Source organism: Rhipicephalus microplus, chromosome X, assembly GCF_043290135.1.
Source record: "Rhipicephalus microplus isolate Deutch F79 chromosome X, USDA_Rmic, whole genome shotgun sequence".
Lineage (NCBI taxonomy): Eukaryota > Metazoa > Arthropoda > Arachnida > Ixodida > Ixodidae > Rhipicephalus > Rhipicephalus microplus.
Window position 1 is genome coordinate 504,231,534 of NC_134710.1, and position 13,414 is coordinate 504,244,947.

The following is a 13,414-nucleotide window of genomic DNA, read 5'->3' on the forward strand; positions in this document are numbered from 1 at the left end:
ATAACAATGAGAGACCGGAGGATGGTAGCATGGCTAAGAGAACAGACAGGAGTTGCAGATGTCCTAGCTGACATCAAGCGAAAAAAATGGACCTGGGCTGGTCTTGTAATGGGCTGGAGCACATTCGTCAGGCACTCTCAAATAATGTCAGGAAATCTGCCACTATCATTAAAGAGAAAAGTGTTCACCAGACAACTGGTGAACAATAAGAGCAACAGAATGGTTACCAAGCGATGGTCAACACAGTTGGGGAAGGCAGGGAGTTAGACAGAGCGACATAATTCGGAGGTTCCCAGGAATAAAATGGAATTAGCTCGCACAGGATATGGTAAACTGGAGATCATTGGGAGAGGCCTTCAACCTGCAGTGGACTAACACAGGCTGAGAATGATGATGATGCCCCGCCGCGGTGGTCTAGTGACTAAGGTACTCAGCTGCTGACCCGCAGGTCGCGGGATCAAATCCCGGCTGCGGCGGCTGCATTTTCGATGGAGGCGAAAATGCTGTAGGCCCGTGTGCTCAGATTTGGGTGCACGTTCAAGAACCCCAGGTGGTCGAAATTTCCGGAGCCCTCCACTACGGCGTCTCATAATCATATGGTGGTTTTGGGACGTTGAACCCCAAATATCAATCAATGATGATGATGATGATGATGAATTAGGGAACATAGAATTGTCGAAGAAGACTACAGAGAAAGAGTGCTGGGAGGTGCACATACATATGAAACATTTTCCACATTGATTAATACACTAACACTTCTTATTTCTAGAGGCTGAATAATTACTGTAGGAGACTGTTTGAATAACACTTTGTGCACATGGTTAACGGTCACCAAGTCATACTTTACTGGTCGGCACCGAAGTTTCCAGACACATATGCATGTGTTATCACCACTTGAAATGATCTTTTCAATAATGGCAAATGATCCATCCAAGAGTTGAACAACTGAAGTATTAGTCTTTTTCTTTGACGCGTACAAGCAGTCTGTCAGGATTGAACCGTTTACCATCATTCTTCTGTACTTTACAGAGGGTGGCAGAATTTCTTGCTCAGGTGATGAACAGGCTGGTGGAATACAAGAACCACTTCCAAAAAAACGGGTGCCATCACTGCTGCTTTTGCTTTTGTGAGTGACCTTGGCATCAAAAGAATTGCAATACAGCACCACGCTAGGGCTGGCAGTCAGATCCTGCAGCTCCATTACAGTGTTTTCAATCTGCAGAACTCTACACAGCTGGTGTGGAATTCCATTTGCAGCTTTGATGGCCTCTTTGAGGCTCCCATTTCCCGATTCAAATGGAAATGCGGAATGTGCCCACAGGGGTCCCCAGTCGTGGATACTCTTGACAATATGTGTCAGCTGGTGCATGTTATATGTCATGAAAGCTTTTCCAAAAAGCATTTCTGAGCGCACATGAAACTCTAACAAGAGTTTCTCTGCTCTGTTAACTTCAGCAGTTTCGATACTGCGCTGCAGCATAATATGTAAAGCTTCCACCAAGCATGCCCAATGCTCAAGGTATCTTCTCTCCAGAATACCATGGAGCACTGGGATGCTGTAATATAGTATCCAATTCTCCAGCTCTTTAGCTTTCCACCATCTCCGCTCTTTTGTTGCTCGCGGCAATCTTTTCACGTCTCTCGGTGGCCTGATAGCCAAAAGCCTCTCATCGACCATGTTTTGCTTGCGACTGAGGGAGTAGGCATAACCTGATGACTCAAACCACAAGTCTAAAAACTGCCGTGCTACACCGAGTAAAATACAGTGCATGTAGTCAGGGACAAAGCCTGATACGATATTAAAATAGGGCAGGCCGATCAACGGAGATGCTGTTTTAACACCATTAACAGTCACACCTTCCCTAACTGCAGTCATCATATCTTCGACCATCTGGCTTTCAGTGCGCTCAGTGGGGTTCAATGGTTGAACAGGGTACTTAGTAGAACCACCAGCTCGTTCACCTTTCTGCAGACACCAGTTACATCCGAAATAACCATTAAATTGTGTGACACCTTGCATAGGTGCCCTGGCAACAGAGTCAACTGCACAACAAATGCAATAAGCTTTGTATGTCTGCAGTTGACCCTTCCGCTCCAACACAAAGCCATTTTCACTGAGGTGGCTCATTTCCTTTACAAATGTGTTCTGAAAAAGCTCCATATTTGGTTTCTCCTTCCAAAACCACAATGCCGCAAGGACGAGTTTTGACATTCTCTGTTCAGCTGGGATCTCATTAACAATTAACTGAATAGGCCAAATGGACGTGCCACTTGATTTGAACAGCGGTGTGCCATCGGCATTTAGGGTGAAGGTGATTCTGGGCCCACACTGCTGTGTTGAAGCTGCGAATTTGTGGTACATTTCACCATCACATAGATCACCCAGTGAGCCATCATGGTGAAGTGGCTTTGTTAGGTCAAGGAGTGCACAGTCTTTCAACAATCTTTGCAACTGTGATTCCACATCAAGAGTCACAAAAAAAGGCATATCAGATAGACTGGAAACACTCGTTCTGTGCCCACACTGTATGCACTGAAAAGAGGCATTTGTTTCAGCATTTTCTATATGTGTGAAGCATTTGGGGCAAAAACAATAATATGTCATGGTTGTGCCAGTTTTGCTCAAAAGTTTGGAGAGCTGGTACCGTGAATCAGGCAATATTGGATGTTCGAAAATTCTGTTAATAAGGTCCAACATGCTGGTCAGCCCAGTGAATGACAAATTATTTTTCACAGCGTGCTTCAGCACCATGAGGAGAATGTCACCTCTGGACAAAACCACTCTTTCAGTGATAACATCAGTAAATAACTCTCCAAACTGCGACTTGCCACCATGACTCGGCCCCGTGGGACTGTTAGGCATTTGCTGCTGAAAGGAGAAAAGAAATAATTGTTCAAAATGGCAGCACTCGACTGAGACTTCACAATTAATTATCCAAGTCAGCTAGAAATCGATCCCTCTTTTCTCGACAAATGATGCCATATATCCCAATTTCTGTGCCACATACCCACGTCCATGACGGTTGGCTGATTTGCTGCATATAGTTACCGTGGCCGCCGCGGGATGCCGCCATGTACCCCCCTCCCTCCGTGCACTTGTGATTACACTGACAGTAAGCCACGCATTTGAAGAAAAACAAGAAGGTGCTCAAGGTCATGATGCACAATGATAAAGGGGCACATGTTCTTGCCCCCTTGTCATCCCCCTCCCTGCACTGCTTTCACAAACATAGCGCTGTGTGTGTGTGAGCCTTCATTGTGTCTTCGTTTTCAGTGAGCTCTTACCGTTCATAAATTCTGCATTTCCAATGCCTAAACAAGCTAAGTGATCCCCCAGCAGTTAATGACATCAGCCATGTTTGTGTAATTTTTGCAACTTCCGATGGACCTACCATGTCATCTTCTGAAGGCAGCTCTCCAGGATCATGTTGCTCTGAACCATCCTCATCAGACATGGACAGCTGCAAAACAAATAGAGCAGAGAAAACACAAAAACGATGAAACCAAGAGAAAAGGGAACTCGTCAGAGATCGGCACCACCTCGACGTGTGACAAAGCCATGTTCGATTTTTAGTGCAAAATCTGCAATGACACCACATATGGAGACACAACAGGCACAAGTGCTGTCATGCCTCTGCGATGTCACCGCATATTACTAAATACTCCGAACAACCACTTCTGTTATACAAAAAAATACCCACATAAATATAGATATGTGTGCATACCTCTTCATCATTTAGCAATGTGTCATGGGAAACCATCGGGTTGGCATGCTGTGGCCTATCATTGGTTGCTTGCAGTTCTGGAGTAGTGGGACTGACCGGAGCAGATGTCACCCTGGAGGCTGCTGTGCTACAAGCATCGCTTGAAGTTTCCTGCAAGAAAACAGCTTATTAATAAAAATGCACTTAACGTCTCGAACATACTACCTCACCTGTTCATCCTCACTACTCAACGTATCAGTTCGAAGTATGCCATTTATATCTGTCGAGACTGAAGCTTGTCCTGCTGCTTCATCATCAGACGAGGATGTGTCCATAGGCACCTCCTGAATGCGAAGAAGTATCTTAGACATATGTGCACGCCTTAAGTCGAAGCTTTACTGTGTAAGCTCCTATCTAATGTATCGTAATAGAGAAAGGTTTTTGTTTGTTTTTGAGAATGACAGCATCAGTTCTCATTGGGTTTGTTGCATTTAAACCCAATGCTAATAATAATATTGGGTTTACTTAGACAAAAACTTAACTCAATGACTGACTCAGCAATGACAAGTGACATCACAATTTTGCTAATAACAAACCCAAGGCACGCAAAATCGATTAATTACGCATTAATGTAAAATATAACTAACCTGTAGGCAAGATATTCGCAAAACTCCTGCGAACATTGTTACCATTTTACGTAAGCCGTGAATTCAGACAGAAAAGTCCGCTTTAAATGTTCTAACAGATGCAATGTACTGAACTGCTACAACTGCTTTCAATGCCCTATTAGAGATTTGTTAAAAAAAATTTTAAGTCAATGTTAAAATCGGTTACAATGACCCGCTCAAATAGCGGCTGCCATTCACAGCCGCTTTATTTGTACTCAAATGTCGCAGCAATACCAGTTTGCTCACTACCAGTTGTTCACTAAACAGTAATTTACAGCGTGGTTCGGTACCGCCAAGCGAGCGATATCTGCCGTCAATATTTACGTTCACCCTCGGCAACTACATGTGCGGACAAACGCAGGTTGTTCGCCCACACAAACTGTTGTTAATACGCTAGGCGTGTTATGCGAACCAAGACATGCAGTCTCGTGTGAGTCTTGAACACCAGCGCCAATTGAAGGCGTTAGAACAAAAACAAAGGTAAACTTACACGCTGTTGGCAACCCCTCTCAGTACTTCTCGGTAGCACAAAGTCCGATCCATGGTTGATATATCGTTTATATGGGCCTCTCTTCTTTCTCTTTGGAAGTTGATACATTATGACCGCATTAGACGATTTGTTGGTGCACGTGTGGATGCTCCTCAGATTGTTGTTGAGCGCACAACCGAACACCACTTCAGCACAACGGCAACCATGGCACATCCTGACTGGTCAGCGTCACAAAAGATGTCCAGTTTCGTATTTCAATATTTCATTTATTACTGTAATATCTGTACATCTGGTAAACCAATATATACTCATAAAACCTAAATAAAATGGACATATTAATATTGAAGTCATATGCGTCTATGTAGCACGATGTGTTTACGTGGAAACCTGTATCTGCCAGTCGGCTTGAAGTACGAGCTCGCGGCTCGCGCGTACGTTTACATTCAGCACGTGCAACGGCAGTCTGACCGCTGGCCGCAGATTTGCGTGCGATCCTGCGAAGTGATCATTCGGCTGCGTATCCTCTTTGTGTTTTTTTCGTGCACTAACGGCACAGTGTACTGCAGAATGATCACGCACGCTAAAGTACGTTACGAAGACGATCGGAAACTTGCGATTGTGGATGTTGGCGACATCGAAAACTTCAAACCAGAGCACGCGAAGGACTTCAAGTCCAAGTTCTTCTATTCTGTAAAGTGGACCGATCCGGACGGGACCTCTGATTACTACCGGGCTCGGATCCTAGCTTTGGGAGGTAAGCTCTTCGTTTGCGACCCTGGCACACATTTATTTTGCCTTGTCAAGTTCAACATTAAGTGCATTTTTGTGTTCCGCGGTGCGCATATGCCTATCGTTGATGCTATCCGGTGCGTGCGGTCGGTCGGCAGGTATAATTTGATTAATGAAACATAATTTTGTCTTGAAATGAGCGTAGTTCAAATATAGTCTTGCAACTTCCGTTATTTATAAATAGGCCTAATGAAGCTAGTGTATAAAAATTACTATATATACTCAACTGTCTTTTGCGCTCTTGCAAATGCAATTAATATGCCTAAAACTTGTTGCTAAGTGAGATGGATATCTAAGGGATCGCCTTTCTTTCTATTCTTCATGCGGTACAGCACAACTCGATAATATTCCTTAAAATGTATGCACTGATCCAGATCATAGACCCCTCTCCTCCAACTTTTGACGCTATTGTCTGCGAAGCTTCCAGCGTACGGCACGTGGCAAACTTGTTGAGTCCTTCCCAGCTGCCTTTATGTTTTCAGAATACAGTAAAAGCTCGTTAATTCGAACTCGAATGGGACTATAAAATTGTTCGTATTAAGTGGAGTTGAAAAATTGCGCAGGCGCTAGAATGAAGACATTGTTCCACACTGTGTGGAGAACCCAGAGAAGCCACCTCTGGACTCGTTCCCGCAAACTAGGTGATACTACATGTTTGTGGCAGGTAATTTCATAAATTAAATTCAGGCTGTGACAGCAAGAGAATTTATTGATCAGTCAGTGATACACCAGAAACAAGCATAGACTACAAAGAACAGACTACAAAGAACACAGGACAGAGTTTAACAGAACGAGTGCAACCGTCAAGTGGTCTTATTTTCATGCGTAGTGAATAATAAGGCTAGTTGATGCTTGCGCTCAGTCTGTAAAACTGCGTTCTTTGTAGTAGTCTTCATAGCGGCGCCCTTCCATAAGTGCATTCAACTATTATGTAGGTCAAATAAAATAATTATTTTTGATCATCTGTGTTCATGCAATAATCATTAATTCATTATCTTCACCATAGCAGTCAGATCCCCCCTCCCCGAAATAAAAAAAAAAAAGGAACCAGGATTTGCGTGTATATATATATGTATATATTGCGTATTTGACCTCTCCTTACACAAATGCATATACGCAAACATCTAGAGCTCAGTTATACAGTATATACAGTAGTCTTATGCAAAGACAGTTAATGAGCACATGTTTTATGGTTGTGATACTACGCACATATATATTCTCCCTGCTTCTGTTTAAGGCTTACATGCATATAGAGCATGAACTTTTTTAATATTGAAACAAAGACTACCGGAAATTTCAAGGATCCTTTCATATAAGTAGAAGGCTTATTTAAGTGTACACTTAGCATAATATTCCTTCCCACTTAATCTGTTGTCACTCTTCTGTGTTTTTCTTTATACTTGCAGTGCAGCCTAGTCGCACATCCATGGCTTATAATGAAATTATTTCCTCGTAACATTTTTCAATGTGTACGACCTCAATATTTTCCAGAATCTGAAGACGACTTGGAGGGGGAGGGAGGAAGCCGGCAGAGGCCTAGGTTTGAAAAAATGGCTTATTCACCTGACGGCGGAAGTGAGGATGAAGATGATGTCCAGCCAGAGGTACTTGTTTATGCAGTGCCATATCATTCTTTATGCATTGCACAACTTAAACAGCCTCATAAGACATTTTTTTGTTTGTGTACAGCGTCCCGTGAAAAAGCCCTCTGGCCCAAAACAGGAGCTCTTGGACATGCTGAAGAGAAAAAAGGATGACATCTGCCGAAAGGAGGAAACAGCTACAAAGAAACAAAAAAAGAGGGAGACCTATGACGATAGGGGCAGCCTAGTCAGTGAGCTCAAGAACAAGCTACAGAGGCTTGAACAACTGATGGATAGAAAGAGCAAAAAAATAGAGCAGCTCCAAAACAAGAATAACACATTAGAAAAGGAGGCCATGGAGCTGAGGCGGCTTAATGTGAGGCTGCAGGAAAAAATTCTGACAGCCTTAGATGAAGGCAAAGGTATGGAATTCGGCTTTTCGTAGTTTTGTGGCTTCTGTGGCTGCTATGTACGTAGACTTATTTGTAATTTGTATGCCAGTAGCATGGTCACACATTTTTTTTTTTTTTTTTCAGGTTTGGGGGGGAGGGGGCACTCAGCTATGCTTTATGTATGTTTATGCATGCATTTGTATGCGCGTTTATACACATGCCAAACTGAAATTTCAGGGGGGGGGAATTATGGGCTTCCTTAAATTTAAAGCTATTCCTTACAATTTCAAACCACAAAATCGAACGAAGTGATGTTTGTGCATACTACCATGTTTACACATTCTTACGATAAGGAGCGAGTTTGCTTATTTAAGAAAATTACAAAAAAATATAGGGTATTGCAGTTATAACATGAGCTCGCCATCCTATGTTGGAGAGCTTCTCTTCTGACCAGTGGTGACGACCTTGCATAGGACCACAAAAGGCTTTTCAAGTCAGCGGAGCATGAAAGAATTTGTCGCACTTCTTCATCACCCAACAACTATATGCTCATTTACGCCTTGATGCCACTGCCTATGATTTTCGAATATCTTTGGACAGTTTATTGTTTTATTGTTAAGCAAATCCTTTTGCATTTTCTTCATGTTTTACCAGGCAGTGGTTGCATGTGCAAAACATTGCATAGATCCAACACGTCCATTGTCACTTAGAATGCTCTTTGAAGGTGCTTTGAAACAAAATAATAAAATTGCTGTTTTATGTGTAGCCTGGTTTCACATCTAATATGAGGTGCATTCTCAAATTGTTAGTTACAAAAAAAAAAAAAAAAGAAAAAAACTCAAGTTAATACAATACTTGCATTTGGTACAATTTCTTTGATGTAGCTATATTTTGGGTGAGAGCCTTGATATTGAAACTCATATGTTTTGAATGTTGATTGCTGACAATGCTGTCTTCTTAAAGTGACTTGAGTTCTGCTGTTTGTAGTGAGCCTCGCTTCATGTTGATGGTGCAGGCAACAGTAGAGCTGCGTGCTCAATTAAGAGCAAACCGGAGCACTCAAGGATGGAGCTCATAGATATTGACATGGATGTGATTCCAAGGGAGACAACACCGCCACCAGATGATTGCCCAAGAAAAGAGAATGCCACGGTAATGTGCATATCTAAAGGGCAGCTTCAGGAATTTTTAGTTTTGCATACAGTTGTCGTTGTAGGTGAAATTTTTTTTGTGCTTGCTTAACTGTAAATGCTGCTTTTTCAGATGGTTGTTATGATTTTTTTTTTGCAATACATTCCTCTGATGCAGGTGGACATTGGCAGTGGCCTTCGAATAAATTCTTGTGCGTGGAGTCACATCCAGGGCCATCAAAAGGATTCTCTTTTTGTGAAAGACCTGCTTCTTGGAATTTGGCCAAAGGAGCAGCTGAAAAACCGCTCTTTGCAAGGTATGTTGCTGTTCTATAGATTTTTTTTTTTATAACGACAAAGCTCTTTAGGCTAGCCTTATTCTGTTCAAGGCAAAGAAATTCCTAGGTGGGTATGTGCCACAGGAATTGGCCAATCCCCAATGCAAGTTCAGCAGGTGCAAGTGTTAAATGAAAACTGCTTGACGGAGTGGAGCATGTCAAACATGGGAGAGGAAGAAAGAGAACTAAGAGGAGTAAAGGCATAAAATGATCGAAAGACTAGACTCGGAGAAAGAGATAGAAAAGCAGAGAGCAAGACAAAGAGAAACAGGAAGAGAGTGAGAGACATAGATAGAGGAAGTAATCAGTAGAGAGAGAAAGGAAGGGAAGAAAGAGCAAGAAAGAAACCGAGAAATTAAAAGGAGCAACAAGGAAGGCTGCCCCGCTCCGCTGTTTCTTCAGGCTTGGCACCACTAATGCGAAGCTGCCATAATTTTTTTTAGCGCTGTGAACTAGAAGTAGCAGTATTATAGTTAACCACTGTTCATTTGTGTCTTGCAGGAAAGCGGTGTCCACGATTTCCGGATCGGCCTGCAAAAACTCCACTGACGCCTTGGAAAGTGGAAGTGATGCGGGGTAAGTGTCCATGCTTTTTAAGATATTTTGGTGTAGACTGTCTTTGTTCATTCTGCCTCAGACCATATTCTTATAGACTCCATTTTTGTTTAAGAACTGTTTCTTCTTGCCAGTTAGTGATGCCCTGTGAACCTTTTGTTTTAGATTGTTACAGACGGCGACTGCAGCGCCAAGGTATTCCTGAAAACCTTGTGCCTGCTGCACTCAAGCAGCTAAACCATTTTGTGGTGGAGAAGCTGGCAGACCTTGAGAGGATGGCAAAACGGTGAGATGCAGTTGTAAATGTGTTTTGATGAATTTCAGGAAGGTTCTTGTATGTAGTTTTAAATGACATGCAGCCTTGTAAAAAAAAGTGTTCAAAGCATCATACTGATTAAATGCCATGCCAGTGCATTTACTCACACCTGTGAAGTATGTGTGAGATCATGTGGTAAAAACTAGTCTTGAGCTCCTAGCACATCAAGTTAGCACTTTACTCACATCTGAGCAGGCCCAAATTCTAGGCTGACCCCCTAAGGTTTGAAGCCAGAAAAAAGAAAAGAAAATGTTACCTCAAATGTAGACCCAGCAGGAAAACGTTTACAGTATGCAAAAAACTCAAAACACATACAGTAGAACCCAGATATATATATAGAGCCATAAAGGAGATTGCAAAATAGTTTGATATGGCAGCAAAGCAGACAACTCGTCCAGCTTTCTCCTGTGTGTGTTTGTGTGTACAATGATTCTCTGCTGAACAGTGCTGTTCTCTTGAAACCCGGCGCCTGCTACAATGTGTAGCCTGCTATGTATGGTCACAATATTACTGCACTGGGACCCCTTTCCGTGCTTGTTTACTATGTCAGTGTCTGTGCAGTAACATTTTCTTGTGCGTAAGCGTTCACTTCTGACAATAAGCGGGTGTTGCGTGCATCATTTTGGGCCAATGTGGCGGCTATGCTTTTTTGTGCAGTTAAGGCGGTTTTAGCTATTCCACCATGGCACCAACGCATTTGGGTTGTTGCATATTAGCAGTATGCAGTAAGTTTAAATGGCGCTGTGCCTTACATGCTGCTAAACAGGTAGTCGAAAATGCCTAGTGCAATAGGGCTGTCGGCAATCCGTTGCACTCTCATGTTTGTCAGTGGCTGCTATCACATTTGCAGCCATCGCCACATGTGCTTAAGTCTTAATCGATGGCCAGCCGGTGCGTCCAAATGAAAATGTGAAATATTTTGCACAGTACAGCATGCTACTGGCCACACCTAGAGTTGCGGGGTGCACCTTGAATCAACAAGCTTATGAGCCTTGATGGCATGATCAATCCATGGTTATTATGCTGGTGGAAACAATTACTGCTATCACTCAACTGTAACAATTTTTTAAGTACTCAAATATAAACCAACCCGACAGTATTTGAGTTTGAGAAAGACTATTGGCCTAGATTTGCGTAAATATGATACACACTCTGCCTACAGCAATAAGCAATGTCATTACCTATCCCTAATATTCTGACAGGTCCATTTCTAAGGATAGTTCTGCAGCAGGCTACCATTGAAAATGTTGCAAAGGGCCAGCTCTCATGCCTTGAAGTCGTAGTGTGGTTCAAGCACCACAATGTCGTTGCATCATGTGTATATGTAACATTAGCGATGTGAACTTGTAACTTTCATGCACTTGTGTATTTTTCAACACTTTCAGGGAGAAGGACAACCTTAAGCCACAGGAAAGCTGTGAATAAGGCCAGCAAATTCCAAGGTCAAGAGTAAGCCGTGCCTGCAAATTTGGTCTAGTCATTTTCCAGTCAACTTTTGCAATACTTGTACAAGTAATAAATTATTGTAAATCAAGTACCTTCATTTTATGGTTTTTATTTTATGCATGTGCAATACACATCACTCACGACCAAGCATACCGGATCATTTTGGTCAGGATGAACATTTTTGCTTTAACAATTTGGTGTGCTCTTTGCCCATGTATTTCAGCCAAACACCAATTTGTAATGGAAGAATGTTAGGTTCAAGCTAGACCAAGCTAGAAGTTCACTTCAAATGGTTGACCAGTTGCACACCAGCCAGCTCTAACTGGATGACCATGTACATTCAACTGGCTGACCAATGGCGCACCAATCAGCTTCAATTGGATGACCTGTTGGCACCAGTTGGCTTGAACTGGATCACCACATGTTTTCAACTGGTTAACCATTTGGGCACCAGTCAGCTTCTATTGGATGACCTGTTGGGTGCCAGTTCACTCTAACTGGGGGACCATACGTTTTCAACTGGTTAACCAGTTGGACACCAATTCACGTGAGCTGGTTAACCGGTTGGCTTTAACTGGATCATTATGTGTTTGACTGGCTGACCAATGGCGCACCAATCAGCTTCAATTGGATGACCTGTTGGCACCAGTTGGCATGAACTGGATCACCACATGTTTTCAACTGGTTAACCATTTGAACACCAATTGTCATTGACTGGTTGACCAATTGCACTCCAGTATCTTTAATTGGATGACCATATGTGTTCAACTGGCTAAACAGTTGAGCACCAGTTGGCTTTAACTGGATCACCATACGTGTTCAACTGGTTAACCAATTGGGCGCCAATCAGCTTCTATTGGATAACCAGTTGGCTTTAACTGGATAACCATTTGGACGCCAATTTACATTGACTGGTTGAATAGGTGGACACCAGTTATCTAGAATTGGTTGACCAATTGGACACCAGTTAGCTTTAACTGGTTGCAGTGAAAAGAAAGCTGGGCACCAATTAAGATTCGGTTACGTCCAGTTAAATATAATTGGAAAACCAATTGGCCACCGGCACTGTCCAAATGGTTCACCAATTGGACGTAAACTGGTCTACCAATTGGATATAATTGGTACGCTCCCAACTGGTGGCGAAATTCCAATTGGTCGAGAACCAATTCGTAGCAATTGGTATTTGTCCAATTGGACCCATTGATTTTTTTTGACTGGGTACACCTGCATCGTGTCTTTTTCCAGAGCATTTTCAAGACATGGCGTACGTGGCTCTGTGACAGGGTGCAATTCCTGCTGGGACCCTGACATTTACTTTTTATATTCATCGGGTAAACGCTGTCGATGTCAGTTTACGATGTCTGTCCTTGCCGTATCCGGGGTAGATATAAACTATCACCTGTGGCGCGCACAAGTTTGACCACGTACGTACGGGACAGCATTTTCACGCTCTCATGTTCTCTCTTATCCTTTCATACCAATTTTGCTCCATACCAAGTTAAACAGGCGTTACTACGTTATTGTGCACCGCGTAAAATACCGTGTTATTGCGCTTGTGTCCGTCTAGTCATTGACTCCAAGTGTTCGTCATAAGCGGTGCGCAATAACGTAACAACTAGTAAATAGCTACCAACTCGCCCAAGCAAGTACATCCTTAAACAGCTTGGGGCCGCGAGAACATTCAGACGTACGATCGATCGATAGATAGAAACGTTTTGAAGTGCCTGCAGTTGGCAAAGAAATGTTTCGCATTTAGGAAGATGAGCTCCATTAAGCTTTCGTGAACGAAATTGGAAGACAGGTGTCGTGAAGAAGAATAGTGTGCCGAATAATGTGAAGAAGAATAATGCACCACATGCGCAGTTCAGTTTCAGATGCGGCTACACCAAACAACACACTAAAAGCACTTGTGTTGATCCTCGTGTTATGTTTATTCGGCTTAGCACTGACTGCTGCATGTTAAATCTGTGATGTGGTGGAAGTCATATATGTGTCATGTGCGC

General features: G+C 42.8%; 2 protein-coding genes across 3 annotated transcripts; one reads left to right on the forward strand and one right to left on the reverse strand.

Annotated features, from left to right (window-relative positions):
- Positions 1-235: 235 nt before the first annotated feature.
- Positions 236-5,337, reverse strand: LOC142776755 (uncharacterized). Of its 2 annotated transcripts, none has more exons than XM_075881053.1 (5): positions 4,863-5,337; positions 3,935-4,048; positions 3,726-3,875; positions 3,393-3,461; positions 236-2,866 (listed from the first exon to the last, which is right to left on the reverse strand). In XM_075881053.1, the coding sequence occupies exons 1-5, from the start codon at positions 5,073-5,075 to the stop codon at positions 686-688; spliced, it is 2,727 nt and encodes a 908-aa protein (XP_075737168.1). In that variant the 5' UTR covers positions 5,076-5,337; the 3' UTR covers positions 236-685. The 2 variants fall into 2 exon arrangements, with proteins under 2 accessions (XP_075737168.1, XP_075737167.1); XM_075881052.1 differs by having other exon boundaries at positions 236-2,869.
- Positions 5,338-5,428: 91 nt separating this feature from the next.
- LOC142776757 (uncharacterized) lies at positions 5,429-11,508 on the forward strand. Its single transcript, XM_075881056.1, has 8 exons — positions 5,429-5,616; positions 7,143-7,255; positions 7,341-7,656; positions 8,642-8,778; positions 8,935-9,073; positions 9,596-9,670; positions 9,815-9,935; positions 11,351-11,508. Exons 1-8 carry the CDS (start codon positions 5,430-5,432, stop codon positions 11,388-11,390), a joined length of 1,128 nt encoding a protein of 375 aa, XP_075737171.1. The 5' UTR covers position 5,429; the 3' UTR covers positions 11,391-11,508.
- Positions 11,509-13,414: the final 1,906 nt, after the last annotated feature.